Genomic DNA, 24,715 nt, shown 5'->3' on the forward strand with positions numbered 1-24,715 from the left:
CACACTTTCCTCTTAGCTGGGATGATACCATCGCCTCCCTCTTATTTGTTGAGGTAAGGTCCTAATAACCTTGACCAGGCTAACCTTGAACCTCAATCCTCCTGATCTCTACTACCCAATTGAGAATATTGTAGGTATGAGCTAGCCACCATGCTAAGTTTCTTCTATATTGCTTCTGAGGGTACAAAGATAAATGACATGTCCCACACCATCAAGGGTCCCAGGGCTTAGTAAAGAGTCAGTCCTATTATGGAAATGATCAGTGAGTAGAAGAGTCTGGTTAGGACAGAGGAGGTGCTGGTGGTTTGGGCTGCCTTGGGAACTGAGAAGGAGACAGAAGGAAAGCATAAGCTGTGGATAAATTAACTCTTAGAAGATGAAGAAGTTCTGCCTCACTCACACACTACTTCCAAAACGTCAGGAAAGAGGCTGGGAATGTGGCTTAGTGGAAGAGTGCTTGCCTAGCACGCATGAAGCCCTAGGTTCCATTTCTCAGTACCACATATACAGAAAAAGCCGGAAGTGGTACCATCTCAAGTGGTAGAATGCTAGCCTTGAGCAAAAGAAGCTCAGAGATAGTGTCTGGGCCCTGAATTCAAGCTCTAGGACTGGCCACAAAAAAAAAAAAAGTCAGGGAAGAATTTCAAATTTCCAAAGCTTTAACTTGACTTTGTATTCCCAGCTTGATAATAACGTGAAATGTTTATTGCACACAAACACTGTAAGAAAAATTAATAATATTATTATTATCTATCTCTATAAACATGAAATATCATGATCTCTGCTTTACAGTCAAATTCCTTTATCTTTTAATCATCACAACAGTTAGGAGGAAGGTGTTTTTTTTTTTAAGACAGGGTCTCACTGTGTACCACAGGTTGGCCTCCAGCTCTCATTCCTCCTACCTCAGCATCTGAAGTAGCTGGGATCACTGGTGTGAGCCACCAGGAAAAGAGTGCTCTTTTTACCTCCATCTTTCAGATGTGGAAATGAAAGCTTAAAGAACTTAAACCCTGCTACTATTATCAGATATGCACATATTCAACCAAACTCAGATAAAAAATGTGAGCCAATGGCTCACATCTGTAACCCTAGCTACTCAGGAGGCTGAGAAACGAGGATCATGATTCAAAGCCAGTCTGGGCAGGAAAGTCTGTGAAACTCTTCTCTCCAATTAGGCACCAAAATAGCTAGAAATGGGGCTGTGGCTCAAGTGGTAGAGTGCTAGCCTTGAGCAAAAGAAAATCAGGGATAGCACCCAGGCCATGAGTTCAAGCCCCAGGACCAACACACACACACACACACACACACACACACACAAACTTGCACCTATGCTGAACATTTCGAGATTTTCTCTTGTCATTTTTTTCCCATGCAAGACAATGTAAGTGGCATATACATTATGTTAGGTACTAGAGTCGACCTAAGGTGTTCTGAAGGTTGGATGCAAATACTCCCTATTTTGTGTAAGAGCTCAGGGCATTTTTTGATTTTGGTGTCCTTAAGGGTTCTCAGTCAATGAAGGATGACTGTGACTCACCACAGAAAATGGCCTTACATCACAGAGTTTCAGATCACAAGCAGAGCAGTGATTCCAAATCAGAGGATACAGTCAAGTTTGAAACAAACCCACTCAGTTAAAATCCAAACTGACCACTGAGCTATTGTTTAAAATATATATATATATTACATTTTATGAGGTTATGTAGTTGTAAAAGTCTCAGCAGGTATTAGCTATCAATCTTTTATATTGTAAATTAGATTGTTTTACCATAAATCATAGCATGTAACATTAAAACTTGGAGATCTGATCTTCACCACATAAACCACCAATGAAACACTTCATTTTTGTTTTGCTTTTTTTTTAGTTGACAAAATAGAATATACTTACAAGATTTCGAAAGATGTGTACATTGCAGAATGGCCAAATCAAGCTAATTAACATATGCATTACTTTTCCTAGACTTACAGGGAGAACATAAAGTCTGACTTGGTGATTTTTAGTAGCACAACACTTTGTTGTTAACTATCATCACAGGCTGTACAAGAGGTTCCCTGTGACTGAAATCTTCTACCCTTTGACCAACAATTCCCAATATATATCCTCACCATCACCCCAGAGCTTTTGGTAACCACCTCTTTTGAATTCTATGAGTTCAACTTTTTTTTATAGATTCCACCTGTAAATGAGATCCTGTCTTTCTCTGCCTGGCTTATTTCACTTTGTATTATGGTCTCCAAGTTCATTGGTTTTTATCAAAAACTGGCAGGGTGCCCTTGTTTAGGGCTGAATAATTTTCTGAGTGGATATGTATGAATTAGAGAAGTAAAGGCTGCTTCACCCTACACTAATACAATGTCTCTTTCCCTGGCTCCAATTTGAGAAGCATTTTGAGAGAGTAGTGTAAGTAGCAATAAAGTAGGAGCAAAGACAGAACAGTGGAGTCTAGTCTATTGTCCCTTTCAGACAGGCAAGGATGCCTATAACAGAGAGGATACTACATCTACTGGTCTCAAAAAGTAGCAGACATCCTGACCAACCAACAGGGAGTTCACATGAGCATTCACATTTGCTTTGCCAAATGGAAGTTACCTTGTTTCTAGCCACCCCTGTGCTCCCCAGGCACAAAAATGGGTCTCTTAACTACTTATGTTTCATTATATGTGACAGCTCTGTTCTTTTTTTCATCATCTAATAGAAAAACACTTCCAGTTATGATATTTTAAAAAAATAAATCCATACTCCTTGGCTTTTATACAAAACTCATCTGTTCAAAAGAAAATTGAACTTCAAGTTAAACCTGTTTTTCTAAATATACCCTTCATTATTGAACTCTCTGTAGCTATTATTAAATTTCTCAACACTGTAAATATTTATTCTATCAAACTATATCCATAGTTATGCTAACAAGAGACTTTGTATATGTCCAAAACAATGTAGGCAAATTGCAAGTATCACTAATTTATCTCCTGGAATAACAATGCTGCTTTCAATTGCTGGGCCCCAAATTTTTTAATTAATTGCATTCTCCAAACTCTCAATGCTCCACTGGATGCTTGAACTTAACTTTCTCCAACTTTCTCAGATATGGAAGTGAAGCAGATCAACAAACGCGCTTCTGGCCAGGCTTTTGAGCTGATCTTAAAGCCACCATCTCCTGTCTCTGAAGCGCCCCGAACTTTAGCTTCTCCAAAGAAGAAAGACCTGTCCCTGGAGGAGATCCAGAAGAAGCTGGAGGCTGCTGAAGAAAGAAGAAAGGTAACTTTCCCCCTAGATAGTTGTTCTTTTCTCTCCTTTCCCTTTCCCTTGCCTTTCCCTCCCTCCCTCCTTGTTCTTGTTCTCTCTCTGTCTCTTTCTTTTTGTCTGTCTGCTTGTCTGTCTTTTACTTCCTCTCTCTTTCTCTTTCTCTCTCACACACACATATGCATACACACAGAGAGAGAGAGAGAGAGAGAGAGAGAGAGAGAGAGAGAGAAAGAGAGAGAGATAAGCAGAGGTGTCTGGGAAGGAAGACCAGCTTGACCATCACACCATGTGCCAAATCTCCAGAAAACTTAGAGCCAGGCTTGTTAGGGTAAAAATTTTCTTCAATTCTACAGTACACCAACAGAGCTTCAGTGTCCTAATGTCCACACTCCTCCTCAGAGCTCCAGCTCTAGATGAATCCCAGTGTTGGAGGGACAGGAGTGTAGATTCCTCCTTCTCAGGGTCCACAGGTCACCCTCAGTGCAATGCAGAGCTTTCCTTGGAACTACCAGCTCCCAGGTGGAAGTGAGATCCAGAGGGCTGGAGCTCACCTTCTTTCTTCCCAGAGCCTCACTGTCTGCCCTTGAACTTAATCCTTCCAACAAATTAATCTTCTAAGAGACCCTGGGTTATCTTCTGCCCATTTCCAAGCCTTAAGGGAATTTGTTTCTGTTTTTGTCATTGCTTCCTGCTTGTGTTACAGATGTTTTCCATTTTAAAAAAATCTTAATTTTCTCCAAGCAAGTGCTAAGAAAAGCCAAGGGCATTCAGATTTGAAGTCACTAAGAAATCTGAGCAGGGCTTAGTGGTAGAGAGCTGGCCAACATGCATGAAGCCCTGGGTTTGATTCCTTAGTACCACATAAACAGAAAACGGCAGAAGTGGTGCTGTGGTTCAAGTGGTAGAGTACTAGCCTTGAGCAAAAGAAGCTTAGGTTCAAGCCCCAGGACTGGCAAAAAAGAAAAGGAAGAAAAGAACTGAAAAGAAATCCAAGCAACTCTATACTATAGAAGTTCCATATGAGTGGACATGCTCCAGGCAAGTGCTATGGCTGTGGTTCTCTTCCAGGCACTCCTGATTACCCGAACATAGAATTCTCTCCCTACATCATATTTTCCCTGTAAGTTTTATCACGTATTTTTCACTCAGGTAGTCACAATATATATACTCTATACACAGACTTATGGGAATGGAAATTGCATTTTAATATTTTTCATTTGATGAAGATATTGTCTATAAAATATCAGCTACAACATTAAACACTTTGGTGCTATGGAATTACTGAAAGAATGAAAAGTGTCCTTCTCTTCACTACTGAATTGTCCAGCAGGGAATTCAGAACAAGCAGAAATATAGGGTGGGGAGGAGTACATAGATATAGATGTAGAGACAGACATGCACTCAGAGAGAGGGAGGGGGAGAGAGAGAGAAAGCGAGAGAGAGAGAGATTTGAAGCTCTCAGATTAAATTTCCAAATAAGAAAATAATATCCTTTATGTCTGAAAAAATCTTCCTATGATATGTAATATGCTACTCCCAATTTCAGTTTCTCACTTTAGAATGAGACTCCTTAGGTATCTAATGATATTATATATATATATATATATATATATATATATATATATATATATGCTCTTTTACCAAGTTCTGTTATAGTCATAGATTTCATAAAAATTTAAATTTAAAAAAAAGAGGAAACTGATCAGGGCAGGGTGCTGCACACCTATAATCCCAATTACTCAGAAGGCCAAGGCAGTGATCAAAAGTTTGAGGTCAGCTGAGCCAAAGTTACCTAAACCCTACTTCTAAAACCAAAATAGAGACAAAAGGAGGACTGGGGTGTGGCACAAGTGGTAGCGCACCTCCCTAGCCACCTCATAGCCCTGGGTTCAATCTTCACTTCTCCCCACCCCCAAAAAATGAAACTGACCTGACTTATGCAATTGTAACCTCATTGTACAACTACTTCATAACAACAATAATAATTTTTAAAAGAATTTTTAAATTCAGGTAAGAAGAAAAGAGGAAACTGACATACTAACTCAAGCATATATGCAGGAATCGTTTTTTAAATTATCACCTTTTAATTATTTATAGCTTTTCTTCTCATAGTAAAGCTACAATAAATAATCCAGACTTCTAGGCCATCAGAACTTTGCTGCATTGGACATGACTCAGCCCCTAAGGAGTTGCGGCATGGAGCCAGATTATATTCTTGCCATAAGATGTATCTTACCATGATCAGCATGTGGTAGGTATAGGCTCTAAATTGCTCATGAATTGTCACACTGAGATCAGAACATGAAGTCATTAACTGAGCTGAGATTAAACCCAAAAACCAAAAGTCAGTGTCATGGTTAAGTTTATTGATGGTATTTCTAATATATTTAATTCAAAGAAAATTATTGAAAGGAAAAGAACAGAGATGATCAAAATTAACTAGGTGCTAACTTAGAAAACTCATCACAATCCCTTTGTTAGCTAAAGATTCTAATGAAACTGCATTCTGACAGAAATAAATGATCAACAACTATACATGTAAACCTTTAAATTGCAGAAGAAATTGACCACAGCTAGAAGACACTTTGAAGCCTTTTCAAAGCAGTATTGTATCATATTCTTATTATTTGTTAAAATTCCCATTACATGGAAATGGCACTGTGGCTCAAGTGATAAAGCACTAGCCTACTAGTCTTAATCCAAAGAAGCTCAGAACAGTACCCAAGCCCGGAGTTTAAGCCCCAGGACCTAAAAAAAAAAAAAGTCTTTTATGAAAGGCACTATCTAGGTTATGTTCTTGTGGTAGAGTTTTAATTAGAAGAAAGTATAATTAACACAAAATACCAATTTAAAGAGAGTCATCAATTGATTTTATTCTATTGGATGGTGCTGACTTAATTAGTGCTTATTTGAAGAACCTAAATCTTATTAAAATCTTCAGCTAGTACATATATCTCAGTAAATATCCTAGCAAGGACATGCAGAGAACTAAAGCGTAATTCAGTTATCTAGAGCAAAAAGTGAGTGTGTGACTTGAAAGTCTAGGAATGGGACTAGGAATGTGTTTTAGTGGTAAAGTGCTTGCCTAGCATGCATGAAACCCTGAGTTCAATTCCTCAATACCACATAAACAGAAAAAGCCAGAAGTGGTGCTGTGGCTCCAGAGGTGCTAGCCTTGAGCAAAAGAAACTCAGGGACAATGCCCCAGCCCTGAGTTCAAGTCCTAAGACTGGCAAAAAAAGAAAAAAAATGTCTAGGAATATCTTCAGCATAAGGAACAGCAGAGCACCAAGCTGCAAGTTCAAATCCCAGTGCCACCAAAAATTTTTTAAAGGGGGCTGGAACAGCTGTATCCACATGATTAAACTATATTGTCAGAAAACTTTCCATCATTTCTTCTTGCTTCTAATTGGCTTCAATACCAAGAAGTCTAGCTTTAGTTAGTTCCAATATTATCTCTCTAATTTAACAATTCCAGCAGAAAGAGGACTTCTCTTCCCCAGTAGTCCTAAGAAAGTCCTAGAATTGCATTCCTATGAACTCATCTAGATCAGCCAATAGCTATGGCCAAGGTGTGCAGGAATTTGCATATTTTTAAAGCTTGTATTTCCCATTAAATTATAGACTCCATAAAGATAGAGATATCTGTGTATTGTTTAATCGTGACTGCAATAGATCATACACCACATTTTTAACTTCTGTGGTCAAACTCTGATCCACCACTTCCATATGCCCTCATGCAAATCACATATTTATCTCCTTTTGCCCATGACTAGAGTGGGGCTTGTTTTAGTTCTACATCATGGAGCTATGTGAGAATTAGGTTCATCAGCCTAACATACGGAACAAGTACTGTCGGTGCCTTGTCCATCATTCCTAAAAATACATCCAATTCTGGACCTCACAGAGTCTAGCAACTCAGGATTCTATAAAGAGCATAGCTTTGATTAACACAGATAGCTAGCAAAATGTTACCAGATAAATCATTTCATAAATGTTTTTAAAGACCATAAATACTCTATCAAACTGCGTAGTGTGTAGACTGTATAAACAGTCTGGTATATTATGTTTAAATACATAAGTAGGTCAGTCCAACTAAATGTGACTCGAAACAATTAGTATTGTGGGAAAAAAATAAACAGTTAAGTGGCAACACTGCATCCTAAAATAGACTAGATTAAATTAAAAAGCACTCCTCAAAGAAATGCAGTGAGATTTAATTCACATACTAACATCCCCAGCACAGGTGGTGCTCAGGTCCCTTGAAGCTAAGGCAACTGAGATGAAAACCAGAACCGGGGGGGGGGGGGGGGGGGGGCTTACAACTGTGGGTTTATATCATCCTGTGCTGGCTTTTCACACTTTGCTATTCAGGAAGACAGTGTGACCCCACCACCGCCACTACAGAGCCCTCCCTGGCACTATTCCTGGGTGAAGAGTCCACACTTTGGGTACAACCCCCCAAAATCTCTTCCTAGGAGCAGAAAGGCTTCAGAATAAGAAGGGCTCATTCTCAAATGCTTTGTATTTTATTCATTATTAATTTTTTCTTATACCTCTGGCTTTCCAACCCAACATGAATCTTGCCGTCCTTGGTTAATATAACTACGCCAGATTGTCATACTTCAAGGCATCATTCGTGACTGTAGATGGGCTACAGTGCATTGTTAGCAGAAAAGCGGATCGCTACAGACACATCATCCAACCTGCAAGTGTGCAGGCATGTGTGTCCTGGGACGTTTGACATTTGATAAAGAGTCTGAATTACAAGTGATAAATTCCCCAATTCCCCAACACGATAGACAGGGACACAAAAATAAGGTGGAGGGAACATGTTTACTTCAGAAATGAGTGGAAATTATTGCCATCTAAAACCTAGTCTTAAGTCGTAGTAAAATAAAATTTTATGTACCAATTAACTTGAATTTATCTTCCATTTCATTTGCACAGCCATTCAACTCTTAAACCCAGCACTCTAAGTAAGAAATGGTAATTAACTTCCCTGAAAAAAAAATGGTGAAATGTTCCTAAATGTCCAATAACTCTGATCCTATAGGCCTCATTGCTCTCATAAATTGTAGCCATCCTGAGCTCATGTGAAGGGCTTTACCTCTACGGAAGGTGCCTCAGTTTCTATATCAGCAACAGACTGCAGAGATTGATTTTGCCTTCACAGATGCATTCTATTAGCTGATTGTTATCTTGATCATTAATGGTCCAAGTTAGTAGTTTAGCAACCTTATGTGTGAGGTGCACACTCTTAAAAATGTTCCTCCAAGATCAGCTACTTTATCTTTGAACAATTTCTTTCCAACAATCTTTAGCAAATCACCTCTCTCCCACTCCCTTACCAGCTTTTGTGCTGATCTACCCAACCAAAGTATGTCATAATACTACCTACTTGCACAAGGAGGAAGCATGTAACTTCTACCACAACTTTGTATGTCACACATCTTTGTTCTACTCATGTCAGGTCATGTTTTGGTGCAATATTTATGGCTAGTTTTAATTAATGGTCTTGTTCATTAATTAAAAATACTTGAATCAGAGCTGGGCACTGGTGGCTCATGTCTGGGATCCTAGCTATTCAGAAGGCTGAGATCTGCAGAGCACAGTTCAAAACCATTTCAGGCAAAAAAAATTCCATGTAATTCCTATCTCCAGTTTAACCACTAAAAACAAACTGGAAGTGGAGCTGTGGCTTACGTGATAGAGCACTAGCCTTGAACAAAAAGGCTCAGGGAAAGTGCCAAGGCCTTGAATTCAAGCTCCAGAACCAGTTTAAAAAAAAAACTAGAATCAATACTATTTTTCTTCATAGTATAACTGAAGATTAAATTATATTCATGTGAAAATCAACTTCTCCCTAGGGATAAAGCTAGAGACATTGTAGGGCAGCAGTAGCTGGATGCTAGTCGATGATGAAGGGGTGAGGTTCACTTTCAGTGGAGGTGCACATCACCTCCCTATTCAACCTCTTCTTCCCTCTTTCCCTCCTTCTTCCCCTCCCCCCCCCTTCATGGCAACCAACTCCATTAAAGAATTTTCCTAAGCATGGATTATTTACAAGTAGGAATCAAAAGACAGATCCCTAAGTATTCTCTCAGTGAAGAACGCTTTCCGCCATAACAAATTCCATATCTTAGTATATTTTTCAGAGATTTGAGCTTTAACTATATGAAGTATAGACAGTTACAGGGCCTGCAAATGCATTGGTTGGAGTAACGGTGGATTTAAGATTTCCTTCAGTGTGAAGGCCAGGTATCCAGAAGAAAACAGCCCAGGACGTCTTTGTCAGTTAGCAACAAACTCTAGATTCCCTTCTATTTCTGTATCACTCAGTTAACAGGGCTAAAAACATGCACTTCATACCTCTATTGTGAGATTTCCTGTAGCCCCAGTGGCTACAAAAGTATTAGCCATACTACATGAGGGCAGCCAGTCTTGCATTGCTGAACCTGTAGTAGTCATTACTCTCAGCTCCTAATGCTGAGTGGGAGAGTACTTGTTCATGCAACCAAGTGTGGCCCACCAAGGCAAGAAACTTGAAAAGGCACATAGTGCTATGTTACTCTTTTCATTTCAATGCATTCCCTTCTCAACCTTCCTCTCCTGCTGTCTCCTCTTTGTCTCTATTGCAAAAAAAATTAAGGCTCAAATATGAACATTAAGTGAAAGCACAAGCAAACAAATTACTGGAGTTACTTGGAGTTTATGGAAATGAACATTTCAGGCATTTCAGGCCTCAAGTCAGCGTCATAGCACCACCTTGCAGTAAATCCTGTCTCCACAGTGACAGGGTGGCCCACACACTCCCCACAGTAGGATGAAAAGAGGCTTTTAGAGTTCCAGGTTGGGGCTAATTTCCCTGTGCCACAGGAGCTCCTGCAGGAAGGCTGCTAGAAACAAAGGGCCATGGAAAAGCCAGAGGAATGCTGTCAGGACAGCATGAGGACCCTCATATAGGAGAAGCGAAAGAAAGGAACTGCTAAGGCTGAACGAGTCTCTAGCTACCCTTAGCAGGTGTGGCCCATGGACCAAATGAACATTAACTAGTCATACATTCAGGTAGAAAGTAATTAATAGCACCACACTGGAGGATTTTGAATGGATACGTTTTGTTCTGCTTCATTGGGACTTGCTTGGTTTGGTTTTATTTCCTGGGACTGCCAAAGGCTCCCATCCCACTCCTAATGCTTGGACATATCACACCCTTGTGTGGTGATCAGCATCCTTCTTCCTTTGGCCGGGAGATCCCAGATAGAGAACTTGCTGGAATGGAAGGTTGAAATGGCTTCCTCTTCTTTGTAAGGTGCAATTCACCATGGGGTTGCCTATTCATATGACCTCCTTCAGGAGACAGTGCATGGCTGGGGATGAAGGAATTTTAGAAAAGGACTTAGACTGTACTCAACCATAAGAGCCCGCAAATCCTTCTCCTCATCCTCCTCCCCTCTTTCCTCCTCTCCTTCCTCCCCATTCAAACTCTTCTTCCCCATTTCCCTCCTTCCTCCCTCCCCTTTCCCCCTTTCATCTTTATTAATCCTGGTAGCCCTACATAAGCAAAATCTGCATAGGCTGCTTTTTATCGGCAGGCCCCCTAGAGGTAAAAGAGTGAAAGTACTACATAGTAGGTAATTAATTTTTCTTTGTAGAAAGCCTCCATTCAGTTGTGAACTGTTCATGTTATCATTTTCTATGCCTTCCATATAATCTTTCACACAAGCTAAAACAAAGGGACAGTGTGAGAAGTCCACTAAAAATGTCAGTAAAACCATTACAGGATGAAAGCAAGAAGCAGGCCAGTCTCCGTGATTTTCTGCCTAATCCCCCACAAAGCCACAGACTTTGAAATAGACACATCAAACAAGCCCCCGCCCCCATTAAAAAAAAAAAAAAAACTGCTGTCTGATTTTACCATGTCTATAAAATTTTAGGTGAGGATAACAGCTTTCCTTTTTCCTTTTGAGGCCCAATATTGCATAGGCATGATCTTTCAAAAATAACTACCACGACCACAACCATCAACTACCATGTTCTCCTAGTGATACTTTCTATGGAAATCAACATTTAACAGCTTCTTTGGGGATTTTTTTTGGGGGGGGAGGGACTACCACTGTTTACCTAGTCACATGTACAGCCTTCCCTGATGCAAGGACTTAACTCAGAACATCAGCCATACTCAAGGAACTGACTAGGAACAATAAATGTGTGATCAGTTGGTCTTAGCCTGGATAGATTAGTACTGGATAAGATTTCTCTTTGCTGTATAGTGTGGAGGAGAAAAATAATACTTCCAAGGTTAACAAGGCAGCTAAGGCTCAAACACGCCATTGAGAGCACCAGTGCATTTTGCACCAAGTAGCCTGGTTCTCCCTGCACTACAATCACTGGGGCGATTGGAAGATGTAGATTCCTGGGCCCCACCAGAGAACCTTGCAGTCAGAACCTCTGGATGTAGATAGCAGTACCAGTATGTTTATCAAGTAGCCCAGTGATGATGTGCACCCTAGGAGTCCAGGGGCCTCCTGATGCTGGAAGAGAATTGCAGTTCCTCAAACAGGGGAGGGGCTGACGGAAGCACCTCTAACTTCTAACTGGTTTTTCTGTTCTAATCAAAGTAGCAACCATGGGGTTTCAGTGCATACCCAGAATGTTTTAAGTGAGGATCAGAATAAGGGCTTTCTGCTAGCTGTGACCAAATAGGTGTTAAGCTGATACTGATCATCCAAAGACGATCTAGCCCATGGGGAAAGAGAGCACAAACCCAGGATAGGAAGAAAGTGAATTTAGTTAGGCAACAGTGGTTTAGACCTGTGAATCCCAGCTACTTGAGAGGTTAAGATCAGGACGATTATAGTTCAAGGCCAGTCTGGGCAGAAAAGTTTAAGAGACACCTTCTCAACCACTAGCTGGGCTTTTATCTGACACCCTAGCTATGTGGTTGAGATCAGGCTGATATCAGGAGGATCGTAGGTTCAGGGCAGCCTAGTCAGAAAATTCTTCAGACTCCCATTTCAACACAAGCTGGGCATGGTGGCAAGTGTCTGTTATGCCAGCTATCATAGAAAGCCTAAAATAACTGGAATACAGTCCAAGTATGTGGCCTGGGAAGAAGCAAGACTATCCCAAAAACAATCAGTGCAGATAGGTACCGGTGGCTCACATCTATAACCCTAGCTACTCAGGAGGCTGAGCTCTCAGAATCTTAGAGACTCTTCCTTCCAATTAAGTAACAAAAGACTGGATCTGAAGGTGTGGCTCAAGTGGTAGATGAACAGCCATAAGCAAAAACGCCAAGCAAGACCATGATACCCAGAGTTTAAGTCCCATACCAAAACATAGAAAATAAATCACCTGTGTTAAAAGTGTTGGTATGGCTCTAGACAATGCAAAGCTCCAATACTACCAAGAAAGAGAGAGAGAGAGAGAGAGAGAGAGAGAAAGGAAGGAAGGAAGGAAGGAAGGAAGGAGGGAGGGAGGGAGGGAGAAGGAGAGAAGGAAGGAAGAATGAAGGTAAACGAAGGAAAGTGATTTAATAATTTGATTGACAAAAATCAAAAAGCTTATCTTAGGGTCCAGCCTACAGCTGGTCAAAAAACAATGGAGCAGAGAAAGGACAGAAAGGAAAGGAAAAAGTGGCCAACTCCTCACCCATGTTCCTCAGGTTTCAAAGCAATGTTCCTATCCAGAAATTAATTATAGCACTTCCCTTTACAAAGTGCTTAGCTGCAACATTTTTTAATGAATGAGAGTTAAATGTTTCTCCTAAAACAATCTACCCCCCCACAAAATTCACAGCTTGAAAATTCAGCCACATTTCCCAGCTAACCACATTCTATAGAAAACTCTACACTGTGCATGTTAAGTGTGGAACTGAAGGCAGTGTGCTAGGCTGCAGGTTAGGCTCCTCTGAAAGGAAGGAACTTCCTCCACTCCTGTCAGGCATTCAGAGATTTATCAGCTGGCTTTGTTTATCTTTCCCAGTCTCAGGAGGCCCAGGTGTTGAAACAATTGGCAGAGAAGAGGGAGCATGAGAGAGAGGTCCTTCAGAAGGCTTTGGAGGAGAATAACAACTTCAGCAAGATGGCGGAGGAAAAGCTGATCCTGAAAATGGAACAAATTAAGGAAAACCGTGAGGCAAATCTAGCTGCTATTATTGAACGTCTGCAGGAAAAGGTAATCTCAGTGAAGTCCTGAGCATGTGGATGCATTTGTAAGACACACAGTTGAGTGTGTCTTGATTCCCCAGGAATCAAGAGACTTAGTCACAGTTTGCTGCAGATGCAAGTTCATGAACCCTTATGATCAGGGTCTCACCATGCAACACTGACTTGGTTGGGGATATAACACAGGAAAGAAAATGGACATACAACATTTGCATGGGATTACATTTGCATGGGATTTGTATCCAATTTCCCAGTGGTGAATAGGCTCAGGAAGGCTAATTCAAACGTTAAGACCCAATCTGTATTAAAAAATACTACCTTGGAAATATTGAGTATTATATTATGATAGTAGTATATAATATTAGTGCAATGTAAATATTATTTGGTTTAATAAATATTTGCATTTACTAGAAATATTAAACTGGAAAAAATATGTTTGTCAGGAAAGGCAAGGGCATTTCTGAACACCTTAATGGGTAAGCCAATTCTCTCCATGCAGGAAAATCCATGAGGGATTGTGTGGGAATGACAGCAGAGGAGATGGCCCACTTACCAGGTTCTGGTACTCTGGTGCCTTCCTTTTCAGCACTCAGCATATATCCATCCCATCAATCAGGAAGAGCCGTGCAAGTTCCTCTACAATGTTTCCCCTTCTGTCCTGCAGGCTCTGTGCATCTAACCTCTTACAAACTTAAAGTAAAAAAAATAATAAAGCTCAGTGAGTTTTGTCCAATATCCAGAAATTGAGTTAAGCTTAAAATTAAGAACTGGAGGGCTGGGAAGGTGGCTCAGTGGTAGAGTGCTTGCCTTGAATTCATGAGGCCCTGGGTTCGATTCCTCAGCACCACATAAGCAAAAAAAGCCAGAAGTGGCACTGTGGCTCAAATAATAGAGTGCTAGCCTTGAGCTGAAGAGCTGAGAGACAGCATTCAGGCCCAGAGTTCAAGCCTCATGACCGACAAAAAAAAAAATTAAGAACTAGCCAGGCTTCCCTGGCTCACATTTGCAATGCCATCTACTAGGGAAGCTGAGATCTGAGGATCAAGGTTCAAAGCCATCCTGGGCAAGAATGTCTATGAGACTCTTATCTCCAGCTAACCATCAAAAAGCCAGAAGTAGAGCTGTGGCTAAATGGTAGAGCACTAACCTTGAGTGAAGAAGCTAAAGAACGGTGTCAAGGCCCTAAATTCAAACCATAGTACCAGCCCAACCCCCCAAAAAAAGAAAAATTAATCATTTTTTTCCTGTTGTAAAGTTGCAATTTTTATGAAGCTTTAAATTTAAGTCTGTTTTTTGTTGTGGTTGCTCTTTTGTTTTAAGCAAGGTCTGAAATTTTTTCTTAGTTTTTTTTGTAAGAGCTCAGCTCTCACTAATGAATCTCCTTTTGCATGAGAAGAAGACCCTGCTATCTCTTTCTCCTCATAATGAGAGAGCAGAAAAAAAGAATGAGCTGCATCTGTGCTAATTTCCTCCAAATTTCCCAACAGGACTTGATTTCCCTATACATTCCTTTTATCTCTTCCCAGTTTTTGAATATATATTTTGCAAAGCTCATTTAAGCAAATTAAATAAAATTGCTTTGGAACTTCTTCGGTAGAGTCAACTTCCTGCTTCCTCCAAGTCTATGTTTTTGGAGGAAGTAGAGAGAGCATGCTATTTTTTTTCTTCCAGAACCTACACCTGAAAAGGACTGTTTTTCCAAGTTCTCATGTGCAGCTGTCTCTGCACAAGTAGCTGAGTTTGCAGGGCAGTGGTTACACAGATGCACTGTAGAGCCAGGCTCTCTAGGGTTCAGTCTCAGCTCAGACACCAGAATTTATGAGAACTTCATCCTCTCTATGCCCTTTTACTGTAAACAGTAAAAGCATAAGGATTAAGAGAAATAACATAGGGAAACTATGTTTTGATGTGGGTCCGATATATATTAAGCACTCATTAGATGCTTAGTATCACAACACAAAGGACCATGTGAGTGTAGATTCCTTGATGTTATTAGAGTTTTGTAAGATTGGCTTTGGAGTTGGCCAAAGTCGTTGGAGCTGGCCAAAGTCGTTGGCCCTGAACTAAAGGAAACTACATAAAAGAAAAAGCAATATAAGCAATATTCAACATTCAATATAAGCAGTATTCAAATAGTAATATTACTAATGATTAGCATTTTAAAATTCAATTTAATGAACACTGAATGCCTATAATTTGCTTATAGTAATATACATGTGGCTATGTGCTAAAAAAAAATCCTGGACCCAGAGTTGAGCACCCAGAGCAAGGCTGGCATCTTTGTTCCTAATGTAAATAAACAACTACCAATCATATGCTGCTTACAAGTAGAACAATTTTTTTTAATTGTTTTAAAGCTGGATGCCAGTCATGCCTGTAATCCTAACTACTCAGGAGGCTAAGATCTGAGGATCGCAGTTCAAAGCCAGCCCAGACAGGAAAGTCTGTGAGATTTATCTCCAATTGACCACCAGAAAACCAGAAGTGGCTCTGTGGCTCAAGTGGTAGAGTGCTAGCCTTGAGCTGAAGAGCTCAAAGATAGTGCCCAGGAAAAAAACTGTTTTAAATACCAGTCTTTCAGTGAGCATAGAGTTAAACATAACAAATGAGACAAATAAAATGGGCATTCTTCTTAAGTTAGAACAAAATGACTGCCACATAAAATGTAAGATTTATTTATTTATTTTATATAAAGTGTAAAATTACAGTCTGGTGGTCTCATGAAAACCTTTGTAGAGAAAGAGGACTGTGAAAGTCCACACAGATGTAGTGCTAGAGACTGGAAATTGCAAACACTGAAAATCACAAGAAATGGTGGCTCATGCCTGTAATCCTAACTACCCAGGAGGCTGAGATCTGAGGATCACAATTCAAAGCCAGCCCAAGCAGGAAAGTCTATGAGACTCTTATCTCCAATTAACTCCCAGAAAACCGTAAGTGGCACTGTGGCTCAAAGTGCTAGACTTGAACAAAAAAAAAAGCTCAGCGATAGCACCCAGGCCTGGAATTCAAGCCCTACAACCAGAACAAAGAGGGGGGGGGGGGACAGAAGAATCCTTAATATGCACAAAGGTGCAGAGGCTAAGATTGTAAAAGTCACTGGATTCAAGCTGCAAAGGGCCTTGATGATCAAGACATTAGAAAACAGTCCAAAATGCCTTCTTCCTAAATCAAACCTTTCCCAGGTGCCCACCAGCAATAATAAATTCCTTCAAACTCTAGGGAAATGGAAAGACACCATAAGAATGATTTCAGGGGAACCAACAGGGTGGCTTCATCTCTACCCTCAGATTTTACACAGAAGTCGTGGTCACAATTCTCTTAGACATCTGACTTTTTGCCACAGTTTCAACCAAAAACTTATTGTTTCATGTTAAAGGCACTGTAAGGCCAGGGCTGGGATATGGCTCCCTGGTAGAATACATGCCTAGCATATACAAGGCATGGGATTTGAGACTCAGCACTAGAAGTCTTGTAAGACTTTTTTTTTTTTTCCTAACGTGGCATTTCCTGGGGCCCACATTTGCCTTTTTGTGAAATCTGCATTGTTCCTTTAAGGAATTCCTGCCTTTATGTCGACACCAAACCAAGTTACTTGGAGCCATGTGCATGTTAAGCAAAGCAAAGGAAGATCGTGCTATTTCTGCATGGACCGCATGTGCTCTGTGACATTTTCCCTTTGGTGTTTTGTAGGAGAGGCACGCCGCCGAGGTGCGCAGGAACAAGGAACTCCAGGTTGAACTGTCCGGCTGAAGCGATGGAGGGAACGGCACGCCCCTAACCAATAGTAAATCCCCCTGCCTATATTATAATGGATCATGCGATATCAGTATGGGAAATGTATGACATGGTTTAAAAAAGAACTCATTATAAAAAAACAAAACTCAAAAACAAAAACAGAATCAAAAATAAAAAAATCAATGCGGTCTCTTTGCAGAATGTTTTGCTTGATGTTTAAAAAAAAAAACCTTGGATCTTATTTTGTAAATACTTACATTTTTGTTAAAAAATACAAGTATTGCATTATGCAAGTTATTTCATAATCTTACATGTCCTGTAACAGGCTTTTGATGTGTCTTTCCACTCAAATGAATTTGCTAAGTCTGTTCTTTTTGACGCTCCCCAAGTCTAACTCCATTCCCTGCCCTCTTCATTCCAACAGAAAAACAAAATGAGGTCAGTAGACAGTCTATGGTGCTAGAAACCCACCATTGCCTAATGACCTAGATGACTTTGTCACTTCTGAGCTTGACTAAGACCATACCTACATCCCAGGTATTGTGGCTACACACGAACTTCCACATTTGTTTGCTCATAATCTACTGAACTGCCTAGAATCTACAAACCCAGGCTAAGAAAAACCACCCGTCCTAGCATTTACTTCTGCTTCTAATGGTTATGTGCTACAAATGTGTTTTGACTTTAGAAAGGGATGGATAAGAGGACAGATCTGAGATGGATCTGGGTAGAAGCATAGGGTGGAACCTTTTCAAGGGCAGAACACAGACCCCCACCTAAGTGGTTCAAGCAGCCGTGAAACCACTCTTCATAACGTGGGCTTTCTCCTCTAGTTTCAGTTCTTTCAATAGGATGAATTAATTAATGTGTCGGGTGGCTTATTTGTGGATGCCATGGTCGATGATGTTCATTTTAAGCTTATACCTATAGTACAAGTACATGATGCTACTGAACCTTTTTATCCACTTGGAAACTGTGAGCTGGTTGTTGCATTCAAACACAAACACAAAATCACAAGACACTGCGGACTTTCACACAAGCTGGTCTTTCTTCCCCAGTGTGAGGCAATCCTGCATATATATATATATAGATATAGATACAGATATAGGTATATATCTATATGTATATTCATTCCATCTGTGAAGCAGACGCAGTTCGGGGGATCTAGGCAGGGCATTTGTGCCAACTAAGAGAATCACCAGAAAACCCACCACAAGTACCTATCGCAGTTTTGAAGTTGTTTCTCCCCCCCTAACTCCTCCCAACTCCTGAAGGTTGCTGCCTGCATATTTACTCCTCATTAGTGCTATTTTCCTGTATGTCATTGTGAGCAAGCTGTGATTAATAAAGAATTGGAGTTCTGTGAACTAATAAAGGTTTGGTCTGTTCTCTCACCCCTTGGTGTTCTAACTCTGTCGTTCAGATTTAAAGAAGAGATGGCTATTGGGTTGGACCATCTCACCAGCACGGAGAAGCAGTAATTAGTTTGAAGGCAGCCAATGCCCTGCTGATTCGCTTCCCTTCTGGAGCAGCAGGCCCAGTTCTCTAGTCCTCCTCCTGCTACAGGCCGACACAGCGGGAGAGGCCTTCAACCTGTTCCCCTCACAGCACCTGGGACTGAAAGAGAAGCCAAAGGTTGCTGGTGGTAGTGGGGAGGAAGAAAACCCCTGCCAAGGCATTGGAAGGCTCCTGCACTACTCAGGTTCACTCATGTGGCCCTCAGGTTGCCTCCCCCAGCCAAGGCCGTCTGTTAAAATGAGATTTCCCTGGCCTACTGCCGGGCTGTATACTGCCAAGAAGCAAATCACACACATGGACACAGCATGGTTTGACAGTGACCCAGATGGATGTTCTAGGGCCAAAGGAACAGTTTTAGCAGGAAGTCATAAATAATTGAAGCCCTGTAGAATTGTGGATGAGAACATTGAGCTTTCATCCACAGAAACCCTAAGTAGCCAAGTGGAAGAGGTAGCTACCAGCCTATTAAGCATCCTTCAATATTCGTGGGAATAAAATCTCTACTTTAAGAGATCAATGTTTCTGATTGCCACTGAACATCCTTTTTCACAATGATTTTATATCAATTAATCTGAAAATATTAATTACATTATTTTCATTGGGCCAGACCTATGATTAAGCCCTGGGAACAAGAATATAAATGACCACTAGCTTATAGCAACTTAATTTGTCCTCAAAATCATGAACAGTATATGTTGACCAGTCTGTGCGGCATACTGAGGGCACACATAATTTTCATAAAGCTTTTTATTTGTCAGTCATGGGGCTTGAACTCTAGGCCTGGGCACTGTCCCTCAGCTCATCAGCTCAAGGCTAGTGCTCTACCACTTGAGCCACAACACCACTTCCGGTTTTCTGGTGGTTAATTGGAGATAAAAGTCTCACAGACTTTCCTGCCCAGGCTGACTTTGAACCACTTTCCTCAGATCTCAGTCTCCTGAGTAGCTAGGGTTACGGGCGTGAGCCCCTAGGACCCTACTTCATGAAGCTGTTTGAAAGATTATTAAGAATTGCCTGGCACCAATGGCTCACACCTGTAAATCCTAGCTACTCAGAAGGCTGAGATCTGAGGATTATGGTTTAAAAGCCACCCAGAGCAGGAAAGTTCATGACTTTTCAATAAACAAGCAAAACTTACAAAAAGAAATTGGCATTCTCATACAGCACTTTAAGTTTCTAAACTGGACTTGCTAGCCAGGCCAACTGCTTCATCTAAAAAAGGAGAGGTTACGGATTTTCTCCAGGGAACAATACCCACATCCTAACAGTTTTATTTTTTCTCCTTTCTAGTAGTTCATGGGCATGCCATCCCCAATTCTGACCTCTCCGGTAAGAACAGGTTTTGTCAGTGAAGCTGCCCTAGACCTATGATCCTCAACTATTAGTGTTGCCTCAAAGGTTTATGAGAGAGGAGGCTTAATAAAAAGGAAACAGTTGGCTGAGCCCCGTGCCCAGATTTTCTGATGCCAAGGGCTGCTCTGCAAAGCCTGAAAGTGCACATTGTAAGTGCCTTCTCCAGGTGATGCTAAGATTACCTCTCAACCTTCCTTGAGAAGCCCTGTTAGGAGCAAACTGATCCACATGTGTTGATTCCTCATGGCTGCCACCTTGTGGCCGCTTCTGTCAGGGCATGTCCCACGGAGAGCAGGGTGCCAGTGGCTCACGTCTGTAATCCTAGCTACTCAGGAAGCTAGGACCTGAGGATCAAGATCTCCAGTTAACCACCAAAAAGCTGGAAGTGGAGATGTGGCTCAAGGGGTGGAACACAAGCCTTGAGAAAAGAAAAGAAAAAAAAAGCTCAAGGGCAGCTCTCCCAGGCCCGGAGTTCAAGCCCCAGAACCAGTACACAAGAAGAAGGAGGAGGAGGCCAATCTTAAGAAAGTAAGAATGGTTCTCTTCAGTAGGGCTTGCAGATGTGGGACTGGGTGCCTCTTGGAGCAAGATGAAAGGTTTGGCATCTCTGTCCTCACTGCGTCTGTCCCCTTTGCAGCCTTAACCTACCAACACCATGACTGGAAACACCAGGCCATAAAAGAAGCCAAAACTGGTGGCACCAACTTTCTGGCATGTTTCAGCCTAGTCCCAGAAAAGACCCGAGTCTTCCTCAACTGCATTAGTCTGTCTCCCTCCCTTCTTCTTCTAGCCCTATACCTCAAACTCCTCAAGTCTTTAAATGAGACGCTGATGTGGGAGCCGAGATTCCCATTTCTCCAGTCTTTGACTACTAATCATGCTCTTTCTGCTCCTTTCAAGAAAAATTTAAGTATTGTATGTGGATTGCAAAGTAATCCAAGAAGAAGAAAAGTAACCAACTACCACTTGCTGGACCGTGAGACAATGGGAGGCATGCACCCACCCCCACCCCCAGGGGCTGGCATGTGGCTGAAAACCAGGTGCGGTGAGGAGACTGATCTGGCCATCTCTCACAACACATATTTCAGGAGGGCTCCCAATACCTGAAGATGCCCCTGGCCCTCTCAGAAATGGACTGAGCGTTCTTTGCAGCTATGATACCATTTAGTACCTTATCCAGCCCAGTCTGGTTCCATGTCAAAAGTTCTGATAACAGATCTTTTTCACTGAGCCTGGCTTTCCTCTCTGCTATGCTTAAATCGTGTCAATGTCTTTGACCACTCTGTGAAATTTTTCCAAGATCCTATTTCCTGGATGACTCACCCAACTTTCTTATCGCCTATACACTCAAGACTGAACATTGACAGGTGCTCTTCTCTGCGGAGAGCCAAACGTCCATTCTTATGGCAAATACTTGGAATCAGCAATTTATAAAGATAAAAAGGTTGTTTTAGTTCACCACTGTGGAGGTTCCAGCCCATGATCAGTTGACTCCATTTCTTTAGGACCTGTGGAGCAGCAATACCACATGGCAGGAGAGTAAGGGGGAGCAGAATGGCTCACCTCATGGCTGAGGAGAGAAAGAGAGAGAAAGGAACTGAGTCCCATAATCCTCTTTATGCCCACGCCTCCAATGACCTGAGAAAACACTCACGAGGCTCTACCTCTTATAATCCTATTCTATAACCTTCCCACAGCAGCATGAGCAGAGAAACAAGTCTTTAACACGTGGTCTTTGGGGAACACTCCACACTCAAACTTTCGCACCTGCCTTTGGGCTCCTTACCCACTCCATACTGCAGAGAATACAACATAGTACATATACTAAGAGGTCTATCCACAACATCGCCCCCTCCCCAATGGAAAAACTGAGAAGGGAGAGATGTGATACGCTCCGCACCTGCCTTCCTGGCTCCGGACAATACTATTATCCTTGATATCTCAATCAGGTTATTTGCTGGAAACTGCTAAGGCAAACGGAGCCCAAAGCAAAGTCCCTCAAATGATGTCAAAGTTATCATGGGTTGCCCATTGTCCCCTGTCATCATCTCCAATTGATCATCAAGTAGCCATTTGACCTCCCCATTGTCCTTCACTTCTTGTTCTAATTCCACAATTCTGCGTACATTTGGGTCCTATTAAACTCTTCCTCCTCAAACATGTCTTTATTCCAGTCTGCCCTTACACAACCATTAGGTCTTTTCTCTACTTTATCATCCCTTCCCTTTATATGCAGTTGAAATCTGAGGCCCTCTTACAACATTGAAGCACTCACCATCTCTCTCTTTCGCAGAAAAGCTACTCTTCTTAACACTGCAAACTATCCACCCTGCCACGAAGTGACATTTTGGCCTCTGTTGTATTCTCTATAGAGTTATCTTTACCATACTTTAAGTCAAGAAAGACTGAGTTAGGCGGTAACATAAAGTGGAAAAACAGACTTTTAAATAATGGCAAATTAAAGTTTTGTTCCCCACTCTTGCTACATACCCAGTGGGTCACCATGCTCATGGGTGTCGTGTCTCCCGCTGTAGCCAAAGGCCAGTGGCATAGACTCTGCTGCTCCCTGTGGGGAAGGAAATGTACTCACGTGACAGCGATGCAGTCTCTCTTACAATGTCCACACACAAGCAGCGCTCATCATATTCTACTGCCCCAAACAAGACATATGACCTCACTGAACTCCAAACAGAAATAAGCTAGGATTACTAGGATTCATTTATGAGAGTTATTAGAAAGACAATTTTCAAGCTCATTTTATCTATGATAAGAACCTATATATATATATATATATGCTATATATACAATACATATAATATATACAAATATATAATATATACAATAAAATACTGTATATATAATATATACATAGATATACAATAAAATCGTATGTATCTGAGAATATTTTTTCTAAAAAAATATACTCCCTTGCCTACAATGAAGAACTATGCTTACATACATGTTTCTGGAATCATTTTTAAACAAATGGGGCATAAATAAATCAATTTCTACTCCCAGCTTGGTATGCACACACATATAAGTCAGACACACATTTACTGATGAAGAAACCTATCACCAGGGACAACAGAAAGAATCAGTTATAAATTCAATCAGCTGTTGACAACTTTCCAGATGCAATCCATTGATTTCCTCATTAATGAGCATGCCTTTAGCAATGCTATTTTGCTTATATACCTTTTTTTCTCATTATCTACTGGAGATGAATGATTAATGAGAAAATTATACACCATAAAGAAGTAATAGGGAGCAGCCAAGCAACTCAGAAGTTCCTCTAGAGCATTCAGTTTCCAAGACAGGTGTTATATGAAAGAAACACCACTTTTGGTACAGAGTGGAAAACAAGTGCAGTCATAAAGGTGGTGAAAAATCTACTAAACATGAGCAATGTTTCCCTTACAGACCATTACAGAGTCAGATGGAAGTATCAACATTAAACTAACTTGGCTGAGTTTATATTTTTGGATACCAGAGAAGAAAACAAGAAAAGCACTAGATATAGGGTGCTCCCCACCTCCAATCCCTTCTGTACATTTTAGCCAATTGTTTCCTTTCCACTTGAAAGCATTTTGAAAATTTCTCTGCCTTGAAGAGGTCTAAATTCCCTAGTAGAGTTCACAAAATTCTGATTGAGCTAACCTCATCATTTACCAGATGTAGTAACCTGACTTCCTCTAGTTTCTGGAAATCTCTGTGATTCACTATCCACAATATTTAGAGCACCAGGTTTATGGCAGAAGGCTAATAAATACTTGTTGAGTGGATAGATCATTGAAAACGATTAGATAAAATAGGGAATATGGAACTTCTCAATAATGTCACTTCTCTCCTCCTTTCTTTGTTGTAGCCCATAACAACTTTTTAACTTAAAATCTGGGCTGAAAAAAACCTAACAGAAACAAAATCTAGATTCAAAGTAATCTTGAACCAGGCACTGTGGCTCACACCTGTAATCCTAGCTGGTCAAGAAAGGAGATCTGAGGATCGCAATTTGAAGCCAGATGGGGCAGAAAAGTCCGCGAGACCCTCATCTACAATTAACCACCATAAAGCTGGAAGTGGAGGTATAGTTCAAATGATGAAGTACCAGCCTTTGTGCCACAAAGCAAAGGGAGAGTGCCCTGACCCTGAGTTCGAGCCCCAGTACCAGCACAAAAATAAATAAGACAGGGGTTTTTCTTTTGTAATTTTATTTACTTAGTTTTTGGATTTTTGTTGTTATTGGTGGGGGTTGAGGGGGTTGCTAGTTCTAGAGCTTGAACTCTGGGCCTGTGTGATGTCCCTAAGCAATTTTTGCTCAAGGCTAGCAGTCTACCACTTATGCCCAGCACCACTTTCAGCTTTTTCTGTGATGAATTGGTGACAAGGTTCTCACAGACTTTCCTACCCCAGCTGGCTTCAAACTGCGATCCTCAAATCTCACCCTCCTTAGTAACTAGGATTCCAGGTGTGAGCCACTGGTGCCAGATTTTAAAAAGTAATCTTGAAGGATTAACAAGTTCTTGGACTTTTCGTTCCTAGGTTGACTTTCAACCACGATCTCAGCTGCCTAAGTAGCTAGTGTAAACAAAAGCATTAGACAATTAGCTGTCCTTTAAGTTTCTGGAGTGGTCGAATAGACATGAAAGGAAGCACTTGTGATGTGATTGTTGTTGTTGGTAGCAGGTCGGGA

At 41.1% G+C, this 24,715-nt stretch overlaps 1 protein-coding gene across 1 annotated transcript in view; it reads left to right on the forward strand.

Moving 5' to 3' along the window:
- Positions 1–18,548, forward strand: part of Stmn2 (stathmin 2) — a 41,769-nt gene extending 23,221 nt beyond the window's left edge. The window contains exons 3-5 of the mRNA XM_042680667.1: positions 3,087–3,259; positions 13,235–13,426; positions 17,110–18,548. Coding sequence (XP_042536601.1) covers positions 3,087–3,259; positions 13,235–13,426; positions 17,110–17,169 — 425 coding nt within the window. The 3' untranslated portion in view covers positions 17,170–18,548. The remainder of the gene's footprint in view (positions 1–3,086; positions 3,260–13,234; positions 13,427–17,109) is intronic.
- The last annotated feature ends 6,167 nt before the right edge of the window (positions 18,549–24,715 follow it).

Source organism: Dipodomys spectabilis, unplaced genomic scaffold (assembly GCF_019054845.1).
Source record: "Dipodomys spectabilis isolate Male_0828 unplaced genomic scaffold, ASM1905484v1 ptg000063l, whole genome shotgun sequence".
Classification (NCBI taxonomy): Eukaryota; Metazoa; Chordata; class Mammalia; order Rodentia; family Heteromyidae; genus Dipodomys; species Dipodomys spectabilis.